This window comes from Octopus bimaculoides, chromosome 14, assembly GCF_046866305.1.
Source record: "Octopus bimaculoides isolate indiv1 chromosome 14, ASM4686630v1, whole genome shotgun sequence".
Taxonomy (NCBI): domain Eukaryota; kingdom Metazoa; phylum Mollusca; class Cephalopoda; order Octopoda; family Octopodidae; genus Octopus; species Octopus bimaculoides.
Genome location: NC_142941.1, coordinates 7,289,572 through 7,317,508, shown reverse-complemented (window position 1 = coordinate 7,317,508; position 27,937 = coordinate 7,289,572). Strand labels below are relative to the sequence as shown.

At 39.3% G+C, this 27,937-nt stretch overlaps 1 protein-coding gene and 1 long non-coding RNA gene across 8 annotated transcripts in view; one reads left to right on the top strand and one right to left on the bottom strand.

Annotated features, from left to right (window-relative positions):
• Window positions 1-11,292, top strand: part of LOC149132614 (uncharacterized) — a 57,244-nt gene extending 45,952 nt beyond the window's left edge. For all 3 annotated transcript variants that reach the window (XR_016244200.1, XR_016244201.1, XR_016244199.1), the window contains exons 2-3: window positions 7,900-7,980; window positions 9,992-11,292. This is a non-coding gene — a long non-coding RNA (uncharacterized LOC149132614). The remainder of the gene's footprint in view (window positions 1-7,899; window positions 7,981-9,991) is intronic.
• Window positions 606-27,710, bottom strand: LOC106873403 (synaptobrevin homolog YKT6). Of its 5 annotated transcripts, none has more exons than XM_052972668.2 (10): window positions 27,573-27,710; window positions 15,468-15,962; window positions 14,142-14,224; window positions 13,359-13,459; window positions 10,687-10,745; window positions 9,070-9,115; window positions 7,578-7,643; window positions 6,307-6,408; window positions 4,786-5,010; window positions 606-1,888 (listed from the first exon to the last, which is right to left on the bottom strand). In XM_052972668.2, the coding sequence occupies exons 2-10, from the start codon at window positions 15,569-15,571 to the stop codon at window positions 1,853-1,855; spliced, it is 822 nt and encodes a 273-aa protein (XP_052828628.1). In that variant the 5' UTR covers window positions 15,572-15,962; window positions 27,573-27,710; the 3' UTR covers window positions 606-1,852. The 5 variants fall into 5 exon arrangements, with proteins under 5 accessions (XP_052828628.1, XP_052828629.1, XP_052828627.1 ...); XM_052972669.2 differs by lacking the exon at window positions 4,786-5,010 and adding an exon at window positions 5,443-5,512 and having other exon boundaries at window positions 27,662-27,710; XM_052972667.2 differs by having other exon boundaries at window positions 27,662-27,710.
• Window positions 27,711-27,937: the final 227 nt, after the last annotated feature.

Genomic DNA, 27,937 nt, shown 5'->3' with positions numbered 1-27,937 from the left:
TTAATGTTAGTTTTGAGTGAAGGTTTGTTAGTTTAAGCATGAGTGTGTGCTTATGAGTGAGAGTGCATGTGCTTCAGTAATTGCTTTGTTTGATGAAGCTCCACATTCAAACAGAGCAAATTGTTTGTTTCTTTGTGGAGAATGTGTGAGAGTTAATTATTTATAAGTGAGAGTGAAAGTAGGTGTGTGGGTAGAGGAGTGAGGAGAGCATTCAAAACGAAAGTGGAGTGTGTGCAACTGGAAGTACGTGTGTGTGTATATGCATGTGACAGTGGGTGAGTGGAGGGTGCATAGAAAGAGAAAGTGTGTGTGTGTGTGTGTGTGATTTTCAAAGAGGGAGTGGGAAAAAGAGACTTGGTACAGCTAAGTGCATTTGAGAGAGATGGAGAGTGATAGAAAGAAGTGAGCAAGCTAGAGAGAGAGAGACAGTGAGGTGTATGCAACTGAGAAACAGTGAATCGTGCGTGTGCGTGTGTGTCAGAGAGAGAAAGAGAGTTGGTTATGCAAATAGAGAGAGAGAGATGTGTAGAAGCATGGTAAGAAAACATTAATGCATTAATAATAAAAACAAAATAATTAGTAATAAGCAGTAACTTACAAAGAACAAATTTGAAATACTTTTAATTATTTATGTGTTTGTGTGAGTATATATATATACACACACACACACACATACATGTGTATATATATATATGCATATATATACATACACTGTGTGTGTGTATGTATATATATCTATATATACATACACATTCATGTTAGATATGTGCACACACACACACACAGTATACATTGTATATATGTATATAATTATATATATTCTATCTTCATATATATATTGAAGTTTCCTCCGATTTTTCATATACATTCATATATATATATATTCATGTACACCCACATATTTCACATATACATACATAGGTGAATGTATGTTTACATATATCTTTCTTTCGCCTGTGTGTATAACATGAATGTACATGTGTTGTATATTTGTACGCACATTGAATTGGTCAAACCAGTCACCATTCATCTTTTTTATTTTTATTTTTTTGCTTTGTATTTTTTTGTTGGTTTTTTTTTTTTTTTTTTTGCTTATTTTCAGATCATACACAAGACAAATACATCTCGCTCCACCGACCCCTCGAATGCCTGTCACCCTCGACTAAATAGGGCCTCCAACAAGGGTTCGTCTCTATAGCCACCATCAACAACACCACCACAGCAGTGAGTGTAGAACGGTGGCTAGCCGAGTGAGAGTTTGAGGAGAAGGAGGAGTCATGTTTGTGTTAAATTATTATTATTATTATTTTATTTTAGTTATTTATTTAATATAGTATTGTCAGTTAGGTTCTCATACTTTGTATATTCTTCATGTTTAGTCATTTAGTGTTGGTTGGTTTTTAATTCTTCTTCCTTTCGCTTCCTTCTGTCTTACTTTTGGCAGACAAACTGTGGAACGTTCCTGGAGAGGAAAGGGGAGGGTAGAAACAGAAGAGAGAGGGGGGGGGAGAATGGAATATCCAGTGGAGAAGGAGGAACAGGTTTAAACCAAGAGAGAGATAGTGAGAGGGAGAAGTAGGAGGAGGAGGAAAGAGTGACTGGAAAGAGACATAAGAGGGTGAGTGAAAAGCAGAGAGATAGAATTCTGGAAAGTTTAATGATGATGATGATAGTGGTGGTGGTGGTTATATAGTAAAGTATGGCGAACAAGGAACAGTTAGGGAAGTAGAGTTTTTGAGGGGAGGGGGGGCCAGCATCAGTTTAAGCTTCAGTCAGTCAGTCAGTTGTGATAACTGGAGGAAGATGAGTGTCGCCAGTCACCAATACAGAGCTAGCATGGCAGTTGTGGTAGTTACAGCAGGGTACAACATTGGTTTGTTTTGCGGGCCTGCAAAGAGAGGAAGAGAGATAAAGGGTTATAATAATAATAACAAGGATGAGATAGTCAGCAGACATTTTCAAAAGGCTCAGCAAAACAGAATTCATTTTGATGTTTAGTAATCATAACAAGACCTGATAGAAAATAACAGACATCAAGAGATTAACTATCAAAGATGCAAAGAATGACATTTCCTCCCTACCCGGCTCTTCTATACTGCCCTTGGCCCAAACAGCCACCTCAGGAATCAGTACCCTTCATACCCATCAAAATAAAGAGGATCAATTCACTGGCTACAGATCCCCTACTCAGATAGGGTTTGTCTCTGTAGCCATCATCTGCTTCAACATCACCACAGCAGTGAGTGTAGAACGGTGACTAGATGAGTAAGAGTTTGAGGAGAAAAAGGAGGCATATTTGTGTTAATGCCAATGATGAAAGCTCGTGTAAAAATTTTTATGTGGTAAAAGATGTAATTTTTTCCCCATGTGAGAAATGTATGTCAGGACTTATGGCACATACAAAGCAAAGAAACTTCCATGTGCACTGATTATGAAGTAGGTGAACAAGCACAAAGCTTCAAGGAACAGAGAATGATTAAATACCTACCTATACTCTGATTTTATACCTACATACATATATATATATCCAGTCCACACTGGAACATGGCTGACATTTGGAAGGGCACCCAGATGTTAAAATCATGCCAAATCTAACCCCACCTGTGATAGTGTCATGTAAAAAGCACTGAGACCACTTTGTAGAGTGGTTGGTGCTAGGAAGGGCATCCAACCGTAAAATCCCTGCCAAAAGCGACACAGTAGCCTGGAGTAGTTTTTCTACCTGTCCAGTTCCTGTCAACCGTCCTACCCCTGCATGCAAGATGGACGTTAAACAATGATGATGATGATATATTGTCATCATTTAATGTCTGTTTTTCCATGCTGACATGGGCAAGACGGTTTGACAGAAGCAGTCTAGCCAGAGGACTGCATTAAGTTCTGTGTGTGTGTGTGTGTGTGTGTGTGTGTGTGTGTGTGTGTGTGTGTGTGTGTGTGTGTGTGTGTGTGTGTGTGTGTGTGTGTGTGTGTGTGTGTGTGTGTGTATATATATATATATATATATATATATATAATACAAATAGTATATGAGTAGATGCATATATACGTACATGTTTGTACATACCTTCATCTACATGTATATATAGATGCATATCTGGTTACAGGACATTGCAAAAAAACATGGACAAAATGATAAACGGAGTACAGAAAACATACAGGCCACATTAGAGAACATTTCCTTCATCAGCTGCCACCATTCTAAAACTGAGCGTTTCGAAGAGTTAGGGCAAAGTTATACAAAGTTAATATTTAACACAGGGAACATTAAAATGCTAAATTACTTATTCCTCTCCACAATCACAGATACTGACATACTCGTTCATTGGTTTTACGTCTGTTTTCCATGCTGGCATGAGTTGGATGGATGCCTAGTATATTACAAGTAGATACCCTACCTGTCACCAACCATCATTATCACCAACATTTAACGTCCATGTTCCAAGCTAGCATGGGTTGGACAACCCTAATACATAAGATGTATATTTTTGTCTGACAGAGATGTCAGTTATCTCCCCATCTGCAACACACACGCACAGGTCAAATGCTGGGGTCAACAGTTCAAGGGAGATAACTCGATGTAGCCTAAGTATTCTTAATACCGAGAGATGTAGCGGAACATCAGTTTATGAATTGAATTCGTGCCTGAAGGTCCTTCATCACCTGAAATGTTTGTGAACCAAAACTATTTTCTCCATTGGATATTCAAGAAAAGGCACAACGAATTCGAGCAGTGACATGCTCTGAGTGAAAGCTATACAGCAACAGACGCTCTTCTGCTGATTCTCCCAGCTTGATGCTAATCGTTGCCAGTTTGTGCGTTCGTTATTCAAGGCATCCAAGGCGTTTCATGAGTGAAAAACTGTTCATAAACCAATTTATTCACGATAAGTGTTCCACGGTACACACACATACTAAGACAAACACATATGTATTATTTTGCATTACCAAGTATATCAGTTTCTTTACAAACTAGTCTCTAAAACAAATAACATTTATGCAATAAAAGAAGCAAAAGATGCTGTCATTGTAAAGTATTAGATGCAACTATTGTAGCTATGGTGAGACTGGTAACCAAGGATCTATCTTTAGTAGTTATAGTGAGGCAGGTTCCCCACAGGCAATCTACAACAGCCACAGTGAGGAAGGTACACAGGTAGGTTATCTACAACCGCCATAGTGAGGGAGGTACATAGATAGGTTATCTATAGCAGCCATAGTGAGGCAGGCACCCTGATAGGTTATCTACAAGAGCCACAGTGCTCCAGGTGAGTTATCTATAGTTGCTGTAAGAGGCACAGGCAGGTGTTATGGTGTCGACTACAGTCTCTCTGGTGACACAAGGAGCAAAATTAGCGACAATATATAATGGCTATGTTAAAGCAGGTGACAACAGACAAAGCAAGTACTCATGTTAGACTGGGGAGAGAATGTTCATTGTGTAACAGGCTGTCACTGTTGGTTACTACATATCTGATGAGAAAAGAGAGTGCAGGACAAGAAGCTTAAGGCGACTCAAAAGAGGCAAATTAAAGTTAGCTACAGCAGCAGCAAACAGCTCATGGTAATGTCACTTGATCATACTGGAAAAAGAAGCAAGTGTGGCAGTTCTACTGGGATAGAAGCAGTTATTGAATACTGAGAGATGATAATGCCAGAGCAAAACAATTAGTTCCAACACACATGAATGAGCTAAAGGAGTGAGTGAGAGAAGCTTGATAAAAATAGATAACTCAAGTAAGGAAGAGAAGGATCTTGACTAAAGTGGCTGAACTAAGTCAAACGTACTATTGAGTCACGAGCAGCTTGGAGATAGCGGTTAGCTGCTGGGCAACTACAGTTGCCACAGAGAGATGTGCTTTTGCCCCTGCCAGTATTGGCACTTTTGCGGGCAGCATAACCACGGACAGAGTAGCCAGCTAGATGAGGTTGTTCTGTCTTGACCAAGGGTTCTTCAACAGAGGGCTTTTCCCTTTCCGAGGCTGGAAGGGGCGTTGGTTCTCTGGGTTTCACCTGGAAGCAACCACAAACAAAATACATTAGGGGCCTGGCAGTTGATACACAGAAAAGCATGACCTGAGGGAAGGGACTGTCACTGCATGTTATTGCCTTCTGGTAAACAGTTGATCGGTCAAAGTGCACGCGGAATTTAGCAGAAAATACAGTGGCACGAGGAAGCAAGAAAGAGATCATATTTAGGGAAAATGATAGGGATTAACAAGGATACTTTAAAGGATTATAACATACATGCACACACACACACAGATTCATACATACAAATATAAAACATTTTGGGAACAGGAAGGGCATCCTGCTGTAGAAAATCTGCCTCAACAAATTCCATCTGACCCATGGAGAAGTGTATTGAAAAATCATTAAAATATTTTGTGTATTGTAGAAACATAACCAGTTTATTGCAGATAAATTTTAACAAGAAAATCTTACGTGGACCCCAAGGGGTCTTGTGAACGCTGGTTGAGAACCATTGGTTTAAAATATCAAACATGCTGATCATCTAAAAAAAATTATTTAAAATTAAGAAAGCAACTAAAATCAGTACAGATTATATAAGAGGACTATACTACACTCTTGGAGTGGTTGGCATTAGGAAGGGCATCCAGCTGTAGAAACCTTGCCAGACAAGATTGGAGCCTGGTACAGCTTTCTGGCTTACCAGTCCTCAGTCAAACTGTCCAACCCGTGCCAACATAGAAGACGGACATTAAACGATGATGATGATGATGACTATGGTAGTTCTTTGTTACTGCAAAATTTAAATGAATGCCATTGACAATGTATAGTTGTAAAAACAAAATAAAACTTGGATTTGGGTAGACAGATATCTCCTCTACTGCAAGACACTCGTTCCTATGCATCTATCCACCTGGCATAAAGCCACCTCATCACATTCAGTTGAGAGAAGTCTTGTGAGTTACATAGTGACCTCATAGGTACCGGTGCCACATATAAAGCAACCAGAACTGGTTGGTATTAGGAAGGGCATCCAGCTGTAGAGACCAAGGCAAGAACAGACATTGAAGTTTGGTGCAATGCTCTGGTTTACCAGCCCCTGCTGAACTGTCCAAGTCATGCCAGCATGGAAAACTGACATTAAATCCTGATGATGATAATCAAGTCAACTAACCATGTTTAATAGATATTAATTATTGCATAGCATATAGTGTAGCAAGTCTTGCAGTGAAGGAAGTGCTTATTGAGGCAAGTCCCAAAACTCCATAGATATTGTGCGAAGCTGATAAGGTGTGGTGCAGTGTAATAAAGAATTGAAAAAGGGGCAAACAAACTCACTGTTTTGTAGAAAGATTTTGACTGGGTACTCAGTCCTTCTGATTTTTCAACAAGATCATCCAATTTCTCACCACGCTCCAAGATGGCATCAATCGTGTTGTGCTGCATGAAAGCAAAACAAGATTCCAAGAATAAAATTTAAAGCCACTGATCATAGGCCTTCTTAGAGCTGAACAACTACTGACATCGTGTAAATATAGTTACATCATCAATAGATGATCTTAATTAGAAATCTAGTTGCATCATTAATAGAGGATTCTGATTAGAAATCTGCTTAAAACATTAACCATTTGTCATACTTGTCTGAGATGATAGTGTGACAGGCAGATTCACCTTATGCACGACAAATCTCTAAAAGTATGGCTGCATGTTTAAGAGGCTCGCTTTGAAACCATTGTCTTACTGTACAGTACCTTAGGCAAGTATCTTCTTCTATAGCTCTCGGCCGACAAGTACCTTGTGAGAGAATTTGGTAGATGGAAATTGCATGGAAGCCCATTGAGTGTGAACAGAGGAGTTTCCTGTCATAGACAACAAATGAGGGTTCTGCAGTTTCTTGCAGAACATCACTTCCATTTTAAGTGCCTATGTAATTGTGAGCAGACATTGGCATCCTCTCGGTCCTTCCACCTTTGACACACCAGTAGAGAACATGGCAGATGTGACAGGTAAAAGGAGAGAGGACTGTACAAAGAGTTAGCTGATACCAAGGACACAAGTTTGTCTGATTCAGGAATTCAAGCCACAACCTTAAACCTTTAGCATTGAAACCAGCCACATCCAGCCGAAATACTCTACGTTTTAGTTCAAACCAGCCAGATTCAGCCTCTCACACCTACCCTACAATGTCATTCTAAAAACAAACAATCACATCATTGACATCTTAAAGCTACCAGATAATGCAGGATTAGTTCATAAGAATATGAATGAATAAAGATTACATTTGACAGAATAATCTGGATGCTAAGGGGTTACTATAATCAGCCCACACCCTAACGCAGTGGTTTCCGACCATTTTGTTTGTCTACAGACTCCTTTGGTTCCTGTTCTACTTGACTGGATATCCATAGCCATTTGATGTATATATAAAAGGAAAACACCTAACTGTATTTTTGTAATTAAATATTATTAGGAATAATATTTTATGTACTGTAGAAGTATAACATAAATCTTATATGGACCCTGCTTGAGAATGACTGCCCTAATCCCTAAGCCAAGCCCCTTCACATCAGTTACAATACTAAGGAACATAAGTGAAACAAGATACTCACCAAAATAATTTTTGTTTCATCCAAGTCATTCTGAATTTTTGTCATCGCATCAGATTCTTGTGGATTCTTTTGACATGGACATCAGACAGTGATGAACACAAGAGTGACCACAGCAGCAATGGACAGAGCAGTGGCCACAGTAGCAATAACACCAACGACCACGGAGGAATTGATGAAAGAGAGAAAGAGAAAATAACATTAAAGATGCAATTTGATTTATAGGATTATTGAGATATCTGGACATTGGTCATCCAAATTGAATCACCTCAAACCAAAGTTACCTCATGGAATTTATTATAAACAAAGATCTCTCATTTTATAGGTGCAGGCATGGCTGTGTGGTTAAGAAGCTTGCTTTGCAGCCATGTGATTTTGGGTTCAATCCTACCGAGCAATACCTCAGGCAAGTATCTTCTATTATAGCCCTTGGTTGATCAATGTCTTGTTGGTGAATTTGGTGTGTGTGTGTGTGTGTGTGTGTGTGTGTGTGTGTGTGTGTGTGTTGACATATGTGGCAGTGATATACCTTCCAGCCTTCATCAGGTGTCTTGGGAAATTTCAAACCCGGGTTCTCATTCCTAAGGTATTTTTTGATATTATTATTATTATTATTCAGATCACTGCCCGGAATCGAACTCAGAATCTTGGGATTAGTAGCCCGCGCTCTTAATCACTAAGCCATATGGTAGAGTGGTTAATAATAATAATAATATCGAAAAATACCTTAGGAATGAGAACCCAGGTTCGAAATTTCCCCAAGACACCTGATGAAGGCTGGAGGATATATCAGCCGAAACGTTGTGTAAACAACAAACAAGATGAGGACAAATATCCATCAATTGTAAATAATGTTCTTTCAGTCCATTAATGACCTCCATGCGATTAGATTTGGTAGAAGCAGTGTGGGAGACAATGGAACTTCAGGGCACAGGCACAGTTGTGTGGTAAAAAGTTCGCTTCTTAACCACATGGTTTCTGGTTCAGTCCCACTGCGTGGCACCATGGACATGTTTCTTTTACTTTTAGCCTCAGGCCAACCCAAAGCCTTGTGAGTGGATTTGACAGACAGAAACCGAAAGAAGTCCATTGTATATATATGTATGTGTATGTGCTCCACTGCAGCTCGACAACCAGTGTTGGTGTGTTTGCATCCCTCCATAAACCTAGTGGCTCAGCAAAAGGGAACTGATATAATAAAAGTACCAGGCTTTAGAAAAAAATACTGGTGGAGGGCGGGTCAGTCGATGTGTTCTACTAAAACCCTCCCAGGCGGTGCCCCAACATGGCCACAGTCTAATGAGCGAAACAACGATAAAAGATAGAACAGGGGTCAGAGAATGACTCGTCAGTGACCATTACGCTGGAGCAGTGACGGTGATGTATCAAATCCAAAAGATGAGAGGTGGAGGGTATCCCTAAACATGATGCGGAGGGCTACTGATCCTTTAAAACGGGGTGAACCATTGAAAGTGAATTCTGTTGTGTTACGTACCTGGCTCTGTTTTAAATACTGGTCACACTGGGGGAAATTTACTTCACTGAAAAACAGAAAGGAGAAGTAAGAGGAATGTTTGCTATAGGGAAGGAGGAGTGGCTGTGTGGTAAATAGCTTGCTTCCCGACCACATGGTTCCGGGTTCAGTCCCACTGCGTGCCACCTTGGGCAAGTGTCGTCTACTATAGCCTCGCACCGAACAAAGGCTTGTGAGTGGATTTGGTAGACGGAAATTGAAAGAAGCCCATCATATATGTTTGTGTGTTTACGTCCCCATAACTTAGCGGTTCAGCAAAAGAGACTGATAGAATAAGTACTAGGCTTACAAAGAATAAGTCCTGGGGTCGATTTGCTCGACTAAAGGCAGTACTCCAGCATGGCCACAGTCAAATGACTGAAACAAGTAAAAGAGAGTAAAGAGTAAATTCAAAACCAACAAGGCCTGAGTGAGGAAGGCCATTCCTAAGGAAAACATAAAATGGGGTGCAGTGGAACCCAAAAGGAATCTGCAAGGCCAACTCCCCTTCTGGTCACCAGAAGAAAATCACACAAGGAAGGTTGAAGAGAAGATACCCTAAAATAGCTAGAGGTAGGGTATTGAGGCACAACTGACAAAATTGGGGATCCAACCAGAGGCATAGGTTCTAAACATAGAGGGATCAAGCACATAAAAAAAAAAAAGGCACCGTGACACATATCAAACAATTCTTTAACTCATTTCTCTTATGTTATGCGAAATATTTCATTAGTTACAATATACGTAGTTGTATTCTACATTCATTAATATCATGCTTCGTTAGCAATGTCGTTGTGTATGAAACTTACTACTACTAAAATAGGTGTGATATGTAAAAGATAAAACTATGGGATTATCCAGTGTTGAGAGGTTATTGATACTAATGTCTGTTTTGGTTCTTCAGGTGTGAGCAGCCATCAACCCATCACAGGAGATTGAGCAGATGGTTCAAAAACAGAAGTTGTGGGTCAAATAAAGTGATTCGGTGAAATAGTTGTGTGCTGTCAACTTAATGTGACAGTCCCCTGAAGGGAATAATACTACTGTTGGTTAGACCTAGGAAGCTGCACTGCTTCCTGTCGGCCTTGACACATTTCCTGTGTCCTTATGTCTCCCCCTTGTAAACATCAGGACACAGGAAACGTGTCAAGGCCGAACAGGAAGCAGTGCAGCTTCCTAGGTCTAACCAACAGTAGTATAATTCCCTTCAGGGGACTGTCACATTAAGTTGACAGCATACAACTAATTCAAAAAAAAAAACTGTTGGAAAGGTGCCAATTTTGAAAAGTATGCTTGAAGGGAGCTGTCAGTCCCCTTGTTCCCCTATAAGCTACGCCATTGGATCCAATTGAAGAAAAGCAGAAACGGCAGCCCAGAATCAAGTACAGCAGAGAAAAGCCACCAATGGCTTTTGCGCTATAGTAAGTAAAAGAGTGATTTGAGGGAGATTTGGTTGCTATTTCAAGCAGATCAAGGCTCCTTTGGTTTGCCTTTCTGGAGAGCATGGTCAAACAATCGGTAAACTGAGTAAGCAGAGGCAATAGCATTACCAAAAATATTAAATAAGATCGGAATGAGTTTTAGATCTGAAGAACTTACCTTTCTACTACGGTTGGCCATTTCTCAGGCGGAACTGCGAGTTTAAAGTCATCAAGAACCTGAGATTATCAAAGACAAAGTCAGTGTATGTGGAAGATAAGACGGTGAAAGTAGTGAGTTGAACAAAAAAATAAGGTCACAAAATAATCCCTGCAAACAAAGATGCACGTGCACATTATCACACACAGCTGACATGTTCTATCAGTGTTGCATGCAGGGAGATAACTGCTGTCTTACCCAAGCTCCACACTCACAACGCATAACATGCACGTCTCTATAAACAGATTGCTATCTACAAAACAGAATATTATTTGGGATTGGCCACCTAACTCCCCAGACTGCAACCCCCTTGATTATTATGTGTGGGGCACAGTTGAGCGAGAGACCAACAAAACTCCTGGTAACACCAAAGATGAACTGAAGGCAAGGATTATGGCAATATTGACCAACTTAAACAAGGAGACCATCCAGAAGAGTTGCAGGAGATTCCGAAGTCGTCTGGAGGCCGTGGTTGAAGCCAATGGCGATTTTATTGAATAAATTTAATCTTTTAGTATTCCAAGATATTTTTATGTAATTTTGGTGAATATATCTGTTAAAATGAGATGTCAGTGTTATTTCCATTTTTGCGTAATTCAGACGACAATTTATTCGCTGCACCCTGTATATACAAGACGCTGCTGGAAAGTTCCTGGCTCTAAGGGTATTGCCAAAGGCCTGATTGGAGGCCCAACCTTCTGAATTCTTTTACAGGGCTTAGAAAAACTGAAGGACTGCTGCAGTAAGTGTGTAAATCTGAGAGGGGAATATGCTGAATAAAACTATAATTAACATCCTGTATTTTCATTTTACCCAAAGCCAGGAACTTTCCAGCCCCCATCAGAGATGCCTATAATAGGACATCTAAACCGCTAGAAAGAGCAGCCAAAACTCTACAGCACAATTAGGGATAATTTCGAAAGGGAATGAAATTATCGAAATTATCCCTAATTGTGGTGTAGAGTTTTGGCTGCTCTTTCTAGCGGGTTAGATGTCCTATTATAGGCATCTCTGATGTGTTTAAATGTACACTGTATTTTAAATGAATAATATATAGTCTATTGACTAATTTTTTTTTTTTTTTGCTACCCTGAGATTTATTAATAATATATGTACAAAAAATAGAAAAATGTGACAAGAATGCAAAACATCCAGACAGACGATACAAGGAAAACAAGGACGAGTCATTCGGAGTTTTCTTTCCTCAGACGAGTCCCAGATTATCTTTGCAATTTCGGCTGGTTATACTTGAGACTGCTCCAATCTGGCCAGCCCCAAGGAAAAACTAAGCTAAGAGCATTAGATTCCTTGGAAGAAAGCAGTAAATGTATACGAAAACAAGGACAGAAAAAAAAAATAAAAGAGAAATGGTACACAAAACAAATAACAGGAGATTAACAACAGGTGTCTTTCGACAAATAAACGTATGAAATTTTGATAAAATCTGAAATGAGAGGGAAAAGGTTAAGTAATTAATTTCCTTAATGACTTTTATATGGTATAAAAATTTCATGCATTTATTTCTAAAGCTAAAAATTGAAACCCATCAGTGACTTTTGGGACACCCTGTGTATATAGAAATAATAATTATATAGAGTATGGAGACTTGTTCATCCTCAAAAATTTATTTTCTCTTATTTTACAATTTTAAACAGCATACTATTAATATGCTGTATAAAATTGTAAAAGAAGAGAAACTAAATTTTGTGGATGAACAAGTCTCCATATGCCATGTAATTATTATTAATATATACTCCAGGCGATATCACCATCCAGCAAAGCGAACACAGAAGTACCCATTGGAAGAATTCACAGAGTGACTGACAACTAATAGCCGTCACAGATGTTGAATACTGATCATAGTGGTTAGCCGGAAAATGGAATTTAACTGAGAGCCACCACGATATCCGCCTGGATAATATATATCCCTCTGCCTCTAGCACTTGTGCTGGTGGCACGTTAGAAAATCATTCAAGCGAGGTCGTTGCCAGTGCCGCTGGACTGGCTCCTGTGCAGGTGGCATGTAAAAAAAAACAGCTTTTTGAGCGTGGCCGTAGCCAGTACCGTGTGACTGGCCCTCGTGCCAGTGGCATGTAAAAAGCACTCACTACACTCTCGGAGTGGTTGGCGTTAGGAAGGGCGTCCAGCTGTAGAAACTCTGCCAGATCAGATTGGAACCTGGTGTGCAGCCATCTGGTTTCACCAGTCCTCAGTCAAATCGTCCAACCCATGCTAGCATGGAAAGCAGACGTTAAACGATGATGATGATGATATATATACATATATAAGAGAAATAAACATCAGAGATGCTTTGCTCCACATAGAAACTGCAGGAGCTACTCAGAGGTGTTTAGCAAGCTCTTCTAAATCCTTCGCCTTGTTGGAAACCTTTTCATGTCATCGGCCAGTATCTTGAGCTCACAAGCGTTTCACCCCTTAGCCTGTATACTTCACCAGAGACAGGGAGTGAGGACTGAGCTAGTCTTCAGTAATGGAAGGGTTCCACTTGCAATCTCTTATCAACAATAGCCATCCTGAGCTAGTTTCAGCTGCCATGCCTATTTCCTTGACAGATTTCTTCAGTTAGAGAAAGAATGAGAGAGAGAGAGAGAACTATAGAAAAACGTTCTTACTTTAGAGAGCAATGTGTGAGCCACCCTCTGTGGATATTCATGGTCTGCTATCATAACACAGGCTAACGAATCACCTCGTAGGTAGACATGGCAGAGGTAATCTGAAATGAAGGAGAAAAATAATAAGTTTAAAACTTTCAGGCATAAAAAAAAATGGCTGTGTGGTAAGTAGCTTGCTTACCAACCACATGGTTCCGGGTTCAGTCCCACTGCGTGGCACCTTGGGCAAGTGGATTTGGTAGACGGAAACTGAAAGAAGCCCATCGTATATGTATGTATATATATATATATATATATATATATATATATATGTAGGTGTGTGTATGTTTGTCCCCCCCAGCATTGCTTGACAACCGATGTTGGCATGTTTATGTCCCCGTAACTTAGCAGTTCGGCAAAAGAGACCGATAGAATAAGTACTAGGCTTACAAAGAATAAGCTCTGGGGTTGATTTATTCAACTATAAAGGCGGTACTCCAGCATGGCCGCAGTCCAATGACTGAAACAAGTATAAGACATACTCATGCACACCTGCTTGAAACTTGGGACCATTATACCTATTCCCACCTGATGGCCTAAGTACATCCTGAGCTAAATGTCTTCTGCCCCTGCCCCAAACAAACAATCTATCAGGTCTCCCACATAACAAACAGTACACAGAGTCTACTCGAATTCATTGTCTCCTCTTTCCACTGGACATATTCACACAAACTGTCAGCCCCCTGCCATTTTCTCTTCTCTTCAACCCCTGAACATATCACTTACAAAAGAAACTGCACCTACCTTGTTCTTTGACAGAGGATCTTGAAAATGGCTTTGAACGTTCTACTATAATTCTGCTGGTGAACTCCATAAACTCTTTGACACTGGACAACACAGAAATGGAAGATGAAGGTAGAATGAGACAACACAAAGAATAACTTGAAGACTTTCTTGGAAAACCATGGTAACAGAATACTCTTTCCCAAATGCTCATATATATGTATATAAATTTGTTCCTTCCTTTTCATGCTCATTGTTTTAAGCTACCTTGATTAGTCCACATTACTCCATAAAGAGCTTAGGGCCAGTCTCCTGGTTTCTCTCGAGTGTATATATTCTTCTCTGGATGGAACACCTGCTGCAGGATTACATATTTTTACCAGCTGAGTGGATTGGAAAAACTTGAAGGGTTTTGTTCAAGAACATAATGCATCACCCAGTCCAGGAATTGAAACCACGATCCTAAGTCCAACACCCTAACCACTAGACCATGTGCCTCCGCTTCATGCTAGCATAAGTTGAACAAAAATACACTGAGATATTGCTCAATAGGTATTGTTCTGGGGTCTTGCCCAGAGACTGTGTATGAAGCACAAAACAAATATATATATATATATATATATATATGTGCCGGTAAGGCAATGCTGGCAACGATCACGCTCAAATGGTGCTTTTTACGTGCCACCGGTATGGGAGCCAATCCGTGGCCCTGGCAACGACCACGCTCGGATGTGCTTTTAATGTTCCACTGGCACGAGTACCAATCAGGTGGCACTGTCATCGGCCACATCAGCGATTTTCATTTCATTTGCCCCAGTAGGTCTTTGCAAGCAAAGTTTATTGTCCAATGAATGAGGGGTTCTCGTAAGTGGGCCAGTTACACTCCATGTTCGGATGTGCTTTTAACACATTTATATATATATATATATATATATGCACACATATATATATACAATGTGTGTATGAAGATGTGCATGGTGTGTATGTATGTAAAAAAAAAAATCTATAAAATATTGTCAGCATGTATGAACAGACACACCATAGACCAGTTGTTCAATACTTTACGTAAACATTAGCTGAAACCTTTTCACACACATACACACACACAAAATTTTGAGTGAGTTAAGATAATAACATAGCTGCTGGTGCTGCTAGCTTCAAAGTTAAAAATTAGTCACAGCACTGGTGAAGCTTTATAAATCTAAACTTAATAGTGGTATGACATCATGACCGTATAATTAGTAATATAAGAAGGGAAAACTGAACGCATAAAACAAAACAATCAACACCTCTATCTATGGAAAAGATAAGAGATTAGAACGAAACATATGAAAGTAGTTTACTTACGTTGATCGCTGGAAATAGCCGAAGGATGACAGTTCATAACTACCCTTCAATAGACGGGCTTTAGTCTCCCCTTTGTAGAGGATCGAGAGAGCGTAGACCTTCATTTTGGAGCTGGAGACAGGAGGGGGTGGAAGGTGTGAAGACGGAAGTGGGTGCGGGTGGGTAGTTTTTACAGAAAGAAACCAACAATGAAATTTAGGATGTATTTATATAACAACCACTAGTACAACAACAATAACACTACATCCCAAACAGTGCGAGACACTGAGGATGGGGTGGGGGTAAATCTATGTTGCTGCAATGTGGCTGAGTCGCTGTAAATGGGGTGGGCAAGGAGTGGATTCAAGTAGCAAACCCACAATGCATCAGGAATTCTTGGAGGGTTTTCTCACTGCCTTTATTAGTGTTGTTGTTAAAGCTTCTGTTGCCCTTCCTTTGTGGTTTTTGTTTGGACACAGGAGAAATTTTCACAATTTAGACCACAGCCAGAATTATCTGAAATCGAAAAAAAAAGCATATTGAAATAATTTATTTAATTATAAAGTCATAATTAGATGCTTGAGAAGATGTGTGTGTGTGTGTCTTTTACTTGTTTCACTCATTGGACTGTGGTCATGCTGGGGCACTGCCTTGAAGAGTTTAGCCAACCAAGTCAACCCCAATACTCACTTTAAAGCCTGATACTTATTCTATCTGTCTCTTTTTGCCGAGTTGCTAAGTTATGGGGACATATACCAACATCAATTGTCAAGCAGTGATGGGAGATAAACACAAAAACACACACACACACATTCTGCAAAATCGATTCACAAGGATTTGGTTAGCCTGGTCAGCTCCAGTCAAACTGTCCAAGGTGGATGTTAAATGATGATGATGGACCCCCATAGCCATTCAATGTTTAAAAAAAGTATGATTCAGGTAAAGTCCACTGTCAAACTTCAATATTACTTACCAAAACAACACAGAAACGCATAGAGGTAAGTGGTGGTCAGAAGATACAGAACCTCGCTGAGGGAGTAATAGAGGACAGTAACAAGTGGAAAGACACTGTGGGAGCTGACCCTTCCAACCCATGCCAACATGGAAAAACAAACATAAAAATTATGAAAATGGTAAATTGGAGGGTTGCCAATTTAACCTGTATGAATCAGAAAGCAGGGATCACAGAATCGGTAGAGCAAACGGACTGGACAAAATCATCATCATCATTGTTTAACGTCCGCTTTCCATGCTAGCATGGGTTGGGCGATTTGACTGAGGACTGGCAAACCAGATGGCTACACCAGGCTCCAATCTGATTTGGCAGGAGTTTCTACAGCTGGATGCCCTCCCTAACACCAACCACTCCGAGAGTGTATTGGGCGCTTTTACGTGCCACCGGCACGAGGGCCAGTCACACGGTACTGGCAATGGCCTCGCTCAAAAGGTTTTTATTTACGTGCCACCTGCACAGGAGCCAGTCCAGCAGCACTGGCAACGACCTTGCTCGAATGATTTTCTAACGTGCCACCAGCACAAGTGCCAGTAAGGTGACGCAGGTAACGATTCCGCTCAATTGATGCTATTTACAGGCCACTAGCATGGAAGCCAGACAGCTGCTCTGGCAATGAACACGCTCGGACTCACAATTTAGGCATGCCCCCTTTATCTTCTGAGTTCATTCTCGGTTGGGTTGACCATGTCCCTTCAGCTTCCTTGGGTCAATGAAATAAATACAATAACACCAGTCAGGTAGTAGATATCGATTGTGCCCTCCCACACAGTTTGTGACTTGGCATTAATATCAGAAATCAATATTGCGCACGAATCAATATTACAACTTGAACTACGAAGCAGGAAATTCTCCACGACATTTTATTAAACTGAGAAAACAGCGACAATAGAATTTGACAACAAATCATGAAGGAAGAAATAATTGCTTAACCCCAGGTTTGCTCAGACTGTGTAGAGCTATGATCTAAGGCATTCTGACCATGACAATCCAGTCTTATTTTTTTCAAAGTTTACCTCGGACTATCCAATCTGATCTACCACAGGGTCCAGTCCTTGTTGTAATGTGATAGCTTGTGTTCCTCAAGGGCCCCAAGAGGTGTGTGACAGTGGAACACACATTCCTAGTTGGGCCACTTGTGCTGAAAAGGTCAAAGGGTAAAGGCTAGACTAATAGGGACTACATCAGCTCAGAGATACAAATGGGTTTGAATGGGGCCAACACCCTTAAGTAGAAAAAAAAGCAAAGTTACAGAGGCATCAATGAGAATTCAAAACCTGGGAGAGGAAGGCCTTCCCTTAAAAGAAACATATAAGCCCCACCACCACCACCAAGAATCAAAACAGTAGAGAGAAGTCACTGATGGCAAATGCTCCACAGAAAGCAAAGGGTTTAAGTAAGTAATATCATCCAATGGGTTCTTTTCTAGATGATACAGTATGATTTGAGTGAGGCTTTGACAGCTATTTCTACTAGGTTAAGCAACTGCTTAAAGGCTCCCTCATTAGATGGTGTGTCTACAGAATGTTCTGGAAACACTTAAAAGTTTATCAATGTAGGTTGAAGAAACAAGATATTTTGTAAACATGGCAACAAATATGTGTAACACATTGGAGAGAGTGAAATCTTATATAGAAGTGAAATGGCCATGTGCAAGTATTTCATAGGTTTTGATTTCAAACACCAAGCTTTCTTAGAAAATTATTATTTGTAAATCTCACCAAAAGTACTTTGGAGTAGAGATTATTTGCCAACATAACATGGCAGTGCCACCTGTAGCTGAACAATTATTCTGTGCTGATGAAGGGAGATAACCCAGAAATCACAATACACAGATATTGTTTGAGCTGAGTGGGGGTGCTAGATTCCCTTGTTTGACAATATAAGAACACAGATCATGTTACAGCAACAAATTACGGCAACATTCATCTTAAACCAGACATTCCCTTTATTTCCCAGCTCAAAGAGGCGAACCCCGTTCTATGCTCGGGTCAAGGCATAGAATGCAATTCCCCAACATCAGTACTGGGGCCCGACAGCATATGCTGGTTTACCCCCACCGCATTATGTTGGTTCCGTACCCCTTTGAGCAGCATCAAATTCCCTCATCTGTCCACAAACACTCTCCAAGCTTTCCTATCGTTTGTAAACTCTCTTGGCTCTCTCACTCCAACACCTCTCACCAGCAAAGCTTTCTTCACTTCATCCATCCACACAAACCAAGGTCTGCCTCTGGTTCTGCTGCCGACCACTTCTGCCTTCATCACCCTCCTTACCATTAGCTCCTCATCCATCCTCTCCATGTGGCCAAACCACCTCAACATTTGCAAACTTTAAAAAACTGGGGTGTGGTTTATACATGGGGTAAGCTTGAATATGAAGGGAAAAAAATTTGTACTAAATTAGGAGTGTAAACTTATACAGAAGTAAATATAGTAATTCACTGCTGTGTGATGTTAAATGAGGATATTCTGTAGGGGAAGGGTGTCATATATGGAGTGGAACAAACCACAGCAAATACAGCAGAATAGATACTGCAGCAGATGTCTCTATGGAACGTTACAGAATGCTTTGCTTCTGCCAATACCTCAAAATATCTAATATGGTTTCTCATTTCCCCATAGACACCCAAACACACTCACAAAACCACAAACATATGAACAGAAGCTCGTGCATAAAGTTTTGAGTAATAACAACTTTGGTGTGATTATATGTTGTGATACTTGTGTCCTTGTAGTATAGGAACCATCTACATAGAAGGGCCACAGACGCCAGGATCCTGTGAAAATCAAGACAAAAATCACAAGTTTTGCATAGGGCATAATCAATCTTATAGAGTCTGTTATGTAGAAAGCTGGGTTAAAATTTAGAACTTACAATGTGGTTCCTACTTGTAAGATTTTGTATACACACACAAGAAAATAGGTCAAATCTTTAACAGATTATATTTTTTTATTTTGAAACTTTGAAAATATACCCACCACCACCAAACTCCCTTGTGCCTTCTTTCTTCCTCCACTATGTACTTTACGGGTGTACTGTCCCATAAACAGCAGAGTTTGTCAAATCATTTACTGTCTGTGGAAATGGTAAGGAATAGTCTGTTTCTCATTACTTTCTAAAGTGTGTGTATATGTACCACCCTACCACCACCACCACCAACTTCTAGCTACCCCTTAGTTTACTGAAATTCTACAACCAATTAAACTTCCCTTAAATACTGCTTCCTGTCACCCCCAACACCCCACTGACAATTACTCGGTAGCCATGGTACCGAATAGTTGTCACGTTTTATTTACAGATATATATATACATATATATATATATATATATATATGATACATCACCAAAACTAAGCCTCCTTTTTAATGCCAGCACTTTAGCTCTGATCCTCTACACAGTTCATATTCAAACTAGAGTACTGCTCATATCCCAGGCCCAGTCCTCCTACACACTCACAAACATTCTTCACTGCATCTGAAAGGAGGACATCTGGCTGATTAACTCATGCGTACTGTTTCTTCTGTACTATTTTACCTGTCTGTACTATTACTTCAATAGTCTCTGCTCCACTAAACTAGTAAGCTACCAACCATGCACCAGCAGGTCTGTCCATGTCACTCCTCATTCCTCCTACCCACATTTTTTTCCCCCTACAGGTGTTGACCTAGAAACATTGAAACTGAACAGCCACCACTTGATTTCTACCTGCCTCGCTTTTAACACAGTGAAGCATTACGTTAGGGTTCTGTCGCGTAAGGTACAGTATAAGGGACAAAGTACAGCGTGACAGCAGCGACGTCAATGTACACGAGGCTTAGATTGGTAGAAAACACTTGCTTAAAAATGCTAAGTAATAAGACTGAACCTAAAGACACAGGATTGCAAAACAAACCACACAGTCATCCTAACACACACACACACACACACACACACATAATTAAAAAAATACGGCACAGTGACATGACGAAGGAACATATGGAAAAACAAAAAAGGGACACACAATGGATGCAGATAAGCTTAATCCCTCATCAGCCAAATATCATCACAATTTCAATACTTTGTGATAATATTGTTCACTTTGGTGGTGTCAGCAACGTATGCTGTTGGGGTATAAATCAAGGCTGTGGAATCGGAAACAATTAAGGGGCAGCTGGAGTCAGTAAAATAGACCACAATCACTTGATTACATAGAAGAGTCAGAGTCAGAGGTGCCAATAGTAGAGGAGTCAGAGTCGAAGTTTTTTTTTTGTTTCGAGTCCACAGCCCAGGTATAAATCAACAAAAAATGATAGACTAACATGAAGAGGGAAAGATAAGCCAAGCGCAATAACAAGAAAAGACAAAGTCTCTAAACCAAAAAAAGAGAAGTCATGAGGAGAATGGTGGGGGGGGGGGGGGGGAATGAAAGAAACAAATAAACAAGGATAGTAACAAAAAAAATAATAAAACACACACACATACATAGAATGTCCTTTGAAGATGTGACAAAAATAAGGTAAGACATTTTATATACATACATACATATATATACATATATATTATAGTTCAAATTTATAGAAAACAGAAGTTGAAGGCAAGTGTCGGAACAACGAGCAGGTGTATTAGTTTAACGCTCAGGAAAAATGGATATAGGTGTGAGCATGGCTGTGTGGTAAGAAGTTTGCTTCCCAACCACATGGTTCCAGGTTCAGTCACGCTGTGTTGCACCTTGGGCAAGTGGCTTCTACTATAGCTTCAGGCTGACCAAAGCCTTGTGAGTGGATTTGGTAGATGGAAACAGAAGCCCGTAACATATGTATATATATATATATATATATATGTATGTGTGTGTATCTTCTTCACTGCTTGACAACCAGTGTTGGTGTTTTTAGGTTCCTGTAACTTAGTGGTTCAGTAAAAGAGAATGATAGAATAAGTACCACTTTTAAGAAAAAAAGTACTGAGGCTGATTCATTTGTCTAAAAATTCTTCAAGGCTGTGCCCCAGCATGGCCATAATGACAAACAAGCAAAAAAATTTATGAGAGAGACATTTCCATCTACCAAATACCCTCATTTGACACTGGCCACCCTAGAGCTATTGTACAAGACACTTATCCAAAATGTCATCCAATGGGATTGAACATGAAACCATGTAACAGCAAAGCAAACTTCTAACAATATGTAGGCATGGTCTCACAAGGTCATGCCCTCATGTTGTCAATAATTCAATGTACTATTAAGAAATAAACAAGAAATAAAAATAATAGTTACTCTGTGTTCCTTTCTTAAATTGCTAAAACCATTGTTGCAGAATATAATTGCTTCAGCTTCAAAATATGACCTCGGTAGAAGTCACTGGTCATACAAGCCCAAGTCCGAAAGAATTGTGTATTTAATCTTCATTGTTTATAACATCCAGTTTTCCATGATTACATGGGGCAGATGGATGTTTTGAGGCAGATTTTCCATGACTGGGTGCCCTTCATGTTGTCAACCCCCCCACCTGTTTCCAAGCAAAGCGTTATTTCCCCATATCCAGCAGATGGTCAGTCCACATTACTCTGTAAGGACTATAAGGCCAGTTACCTATTATCTCTGACAATATATATTCCTCGCTGGACAGTTAGAGGATTACTCATTTATGCCAGCCGAGTGAACTGGAGCAATGTGAAATGAAGTGTTTTGCTCAAGGACACAACACATTGCCCGGTCCAGGAACTGAAACCACAATCTTACAAACACGAGTCAAACACCCTAACCACTAAGCCATGCAACTTCACATTCAAAGCGGATGCTATTACAAAAAGCAAGAATATGTTTTTACCGAGAGAACTCCTCCACTAATAATTGTGAATTGTTGTGTTGCTTATGAAGTTTTGCATACTCCCACTTAACTCATTTCTCATTTTTAAGAGCTGCTCCTTACAGTAAGATGCAACAGAAACTGGGTTAAGTTCCATCCTTGTGAATCTTAGGACTCGTGACAGACCACATGCAATTAGGTTATGTTCTACGTGTTTTGGATGACTGGTAAGTTGACTCGGTAAGTCATGTAAGTCTTTGTAAATCACAGGAAGAGGGTGCAACTTCCTACCCCATGGTCTCTATTGGCCTTCCAAGACTGATGAGAATGACATGGTTGATATTCAGTTGGAATCTCTATAAATCAACATTTAAATGTCAAAAAGAAAAAAAACACACACACACACAAGGGTGGCAGGAGCTCCAGTGAGTTACAATTTTATGAAAAGGGCAACTGTGCAAAGTATGATATTGTAGGAATGGTGAGCAAAGGACAAGCAGTGCATAGTTGAGGGGGGAAGTGCTAAATGAAATGGGTATGTAGATTGCTAGGACAGAAGACGACAGGCTGTATGATAGTAAAAAGGGAGGGAGATATATATATATATATATATATATATATATATATATATATATATAATGTATGTAATATAATTTTCTGAATTTTCAGATTTTTTCAATATGCTAGGCCACTGGTTTGAATTGATATCGATTTAATTAATATCAATTTTTACCCTTATTATTTGAATTAAAATTTTATATATATATATATATATATATATATATATATATATATATATATGTATTGCATCATTGTCATCATCATTCAAGATCCATGTTTCACATATGGGTCAGATGGTTTGACAAGAATCCAATGAATGAAGGACTCCATCATAGTCCAGTGTCTGCTCTGGCATGGTTTCTACAGCTGGCTGCCCTTCCCATAACACTAATCACTTTACAGTGTGTATTGAGTGCTTTTTTTCATGCCACCAGCAGTGTTGAGATCACCATGTAGCTCATAAGTCAACAGACCCAGGGAGAGAGAGGATGCTGCTTCTGTATGCTACATGGGAGTTAAGGTATGAGGGAAGAGGTTGCTCACATTTAGGAATGAGAATGAGTTAGCGATATTTCCAAAGAGAAAGGCAGTAGTGATGTGTAGTACAGGTGACACCTCAGGTAGCAGGAGCAACAGTAAGTGGAAGATGTGGGGAATTAGAGAAGAGATTCCAGGAATGGGAGCTAAACCTTGAATTAAAGGCCTTAGGCAAATTTAGAAGAGACACAAGTTTTAGTAAGTACGAAAGAAAACAGGATCCTGGTACCTTCAGGGAAATGGCTTTGCTTCATCATCATCATCATCATCATCGTTTAACGTCCGCTTTCCATGCTAGCACGGGTTGGACGATTTGACCGAGGACTGGTGAAACCGGATGGCAACACCAGGCTCCAGTCTGATTTGGCAGAGTTTCTACAGCTGGATGCCCTTCCTAACGCCAACCACTCAGAGAGAAGTTTTTGCTTGATATGCAAAAAAGGAGCAGGTATAAACTAATATGCTGTACTCAATGTAAAGCTGTGGACACATAAGGGATGTAGTGGAATCACTGGAACTGGTAACCGTTTCTACGGTTGGATGCCCTTCGAAAGTGCTAACCACTCCAAGAGTGTGTGGGTGCCTTCTACGTGTCACCAGCACAGATGTTGTTACATGTTACTGGCACTGGCCACAACTACAATTTCTCTTGGCATATCGAGTCTTCTCAAGCACAGCAAATTGTCAAAGGTCGTGAACACTTGTCACCGCCTCCGTGAGACCCCCAACATTTAAAGATCATGCTTCACCACCTTACCATATGTCTTCCTGGGTCTACCTCCTCCACATGTGTGTGTGTAGATATATGTATTTATGTACGTATATGTGTGTGTATATATATATGTATGTATTTATATACACACACACACATATATGTGACTGGCCCTCGTGCTGGTGGCACGTAAAAGCACCCACTACACTCTCAGAGTGGTTGGCGTTAGGAAGGGCATTCAGCTGTAGAAACTCTGCCAGATCTAATTTGAGCCTGGTACAGCCTTCTGGCTTGCCAGTCCTCAGTCAAATCGTTCAACCCATGCTAGCATGGAAAGCGGACGTTAAACGATGATGATTATATACATATATATATATATATATATATATATATATATATATAGTGGAATTCTTTCAGTTTTTGTCTACCAACTAACTTCATTGACTCCCGTATGTTTTTAAAAGATGGTACACTATTATGATTTGAAGGTATTTGGCTGCTGTTTTCAGCAAGTTGACTCATCACACAAAATCACTCTCTGTGTAGACTCAGACTATCTCTCACATTTTCTACAAAATTTGCCCAGTAACAGGACAAAAAGAAACTTCTTTCACACATATGAGCAAGCAGTCCAGCTTGTATGTGTGAATATATTGATGAAGATAAAAATAAACTTGTTGGGAAACAGGAATCACTGAATCCAAATCTATCAATTCAGAGCCACGAGAAAACCTCTCTCTCTCTCCCTTTCCGATAGAGAATTCTGTCTAAAAAAAATGTTAGCAATTTTTCCTTTTCATTACACCAAAAACCAACGTATTTATAATTTTGAACCGTATGTTAACACAGAGCCTAGCTTCACCAGATAGAATAATTACATATCCTTCTGGAACAGACACCGAGACAAACAACTGGAATTTATTAAATGGATGTTCTAATATTTAAACTCCTGAAGGTAAAGAAGTGGTGGCGACGATGGTAGGGAAGAGGGGGGGGAAATTAAGTGGGAGACAAAGTTTCATTCAAAGTATCTCCCCCCATCTCATACTCACATATATATACACACGCGTATAAATTCACACATTTATGAATATGAAGAGGTGTGTGTGTGTGTGTGTGTGTGTGTGTGGCAGTTTAACAGATTGAGCTCGCTGTTGGTCGAAAACATACACAAACATACACACACACACACACACACACACACACACACAATCTACAAACGAATATATAATAAGCTTAAAGATTTTAGACTATAGTTCAAATTCAGGGCAGAGGACACACCCTTTATTAATAAATATATTAATATAGAATACGAGTACAATACTATGACTTTACTGACGCCTAATCCGAGTAGTTGAGGCACGACGCGTACGCGCATATATATATATATATATATATATATATACATACATTTTATTTAAAAACAGCAGAAATATAACAAAAAAAATGTTACTCGGAGTTTCACGTTCCCGTTCATCGGACAGTTTTGTTAGAAACGTGAAACTCCTAGTAACAGTTTTTTTTTTGTTATATTTCTGTTGCTTTTAAATAAAGCATATTACTCTACCTCTGGTATTTGAGTACTCTTTTTTACCACCTTGTTGCACATTTTATGTGCTTACTCCGGTATATATATATATATATATATATATATATATATATGTGTGTGTGTATGTATGCAAAACTGCATACATTGCACGTGTGCATACTCCAGTCAGTATGTGTGACGATTGCGCTTAGGGTGTCAGGAGTTAGTATGGCTAAAATAAGAGATGTGACTAATGCTTATCAGATGACGGGACAAATAATGATAATTATAATAGTAATAATAATAATAATAATAATGACGTTTTGTTATAAATGGAATTATCGTTATTGAAGGTTTATATATAGAGAGACGTGTGGGTGTATTTGAATGTACGCATAATTGCCTGTGCATTAGTGTGTGTGTGTGTGTGTGTGTGTGCATTTAAATGTATGTATAATTATGTCTGTGCATTAGAGTGAGTATGTTAATGTTCAATGTGTAAATTATATTAGTAACAGGGATCAAATTTAAATAACATGTTAATGCGTGTGAGTATGCAACAATATTAGTCTGTGATATTGTGTGTTTGTCTATGTATGCATATATATACATAAATATATATATATATATATACATATATATATATATATATATATAAACTCTGCATTTTAATTCAAGTACTTTTTTGTGAAAAAACAATCAGCATTTTATACACACGGAAACACACACACACATATATATGTATATATATATATGTATATACGTGTCATCTTGCGCGACTATACACACAAATATATATAGAGAGATTTCGACGAAAAGTATTCCAGTTATTCGATCAACTAATCTATCCTATTCGTCGAATTGCCGTGCAAGTGGTCGAGTACCCCACGGTCATGTGTACTCTTAACGCAACAGACAGAATCAGCGTGACACAGTCCTTTGAATTACGTGAACAATCCAAGCAACGCGCTTCCGCTGAAAGGACTGCTTTCGTCGATACGAAACGTTGCTAGAAGACACAAACCCAGGGTGCTGGCACACAACGAGAACGAAACCGCGAACCCACATTTGTAAAGGGAACCTTTTAACCACCCGTTCATGTATACATTTGCGCAAAACATTACAATAGTATACACACACAAAGGAATACTTCAGATATGACACACTAAATTATAAATCATATGCGTGTGTGTATTTATATATATGTGTGTGTGTGTGTGTGTGTGTGTGTGTGTGTGTGTGTGTGTGTGTGTGTGTGTGTGTGTGTGTATAAATGCCACATTTGAATTATATAATATTGAACACATATATTTCGAGTTTTTCCGAAAACTTCTAAAACTATTAAAGCTGGATATAAAAGACTATGCACGACAGCTAAGACCGTCTTATTATAAAAACTTAAATGAACATATTTAATACTAAATATTTCTAACACGATAGAAAAGTTTAGAACTAGTATATATATATATACACACACACGAAATTGAAGTTTTGCATACAGATAATCAATACACCTTCTCATGCGATATATTTCTGTCTTCACTATTTTTAGCAAAATTATATATACATATAAATATATATATATATATATATATATATATGTGTGTGTGTGTGTGTGTATGAATTGCAGAAACGTAGGCGTATATTAACTACTGATGCATACATTCACGACCCGCCTATTTATAAGAATCTTCGGATATATAACAAGAATGAACAACAAAAGACACAGATGGACAGAAACACTGAAGCTCCCGAAACCAAATTACAGACCCTATACAGCTTCAGAAGGAAATCAACGACCATAATAAATAATAATTATAATAATATAAGGTGAAATGTGACACACACCCCGTAAGACATTGTCTGTGTGTCTCACTTCTGTGCGGACACGCAAACACAGACCAAAGAGTAAAAGACATATAACAAGCAAAAATATAAATGTTAGTGGTTTAAAAAAAGTGTTGATGATGTCCATATAACTATAGTTACCTTCAGTCGTCTAAACCTAACGAAGGCTGCCACGCCATTCTGTACCAGCTGTTAATAGACATCATTTAAAAACAGTCTGAAAAACTTACCAGCTTCTCAACAACACAAGATATCCGAATGGTCGACACCGGAACTGACGTAACGAATAGTCAACCGGAAATCGATTTGTGGTGATTTAATTCCTTCTGTCGTGTGATATATAAACCCGAGTGACTTCCGGTTGTAACCAAGGAGAAGTTAACATCACTCCCCGGTTTCGTTCTAGGTAACAGATTTATAAGTGTTCAGCTCCGATCTCGTTTTTTTTTTTTTTTGATAATTCCCATTCCTCCCCCATTCAGTCTAGGATTCATTACAGGAATATG

Coding starts and splice junctions, on each gene's coding strand:
- LOC106873403 (XM_052972668.2), bottom strand. CDS start 15,571: ATGAAGGTCTACGCTCTCTCGATCCTCTACAAAGGGGAGACTAAAGCC. Junction 14,225..15,467: donor GGCTATTTCCAGCGATCAAC/GTAAGTAAACTA, acceptor TGTGTTGTCCAG/TGTCAAAGAGTTTATGGAGT. Junction 7,644..9,069: donor AGTATTTAAAACAGAGCCAG/GTACGTAACACA, acceptor CCATGTCAAAAG/AATCCACAAGAATCTGATGC.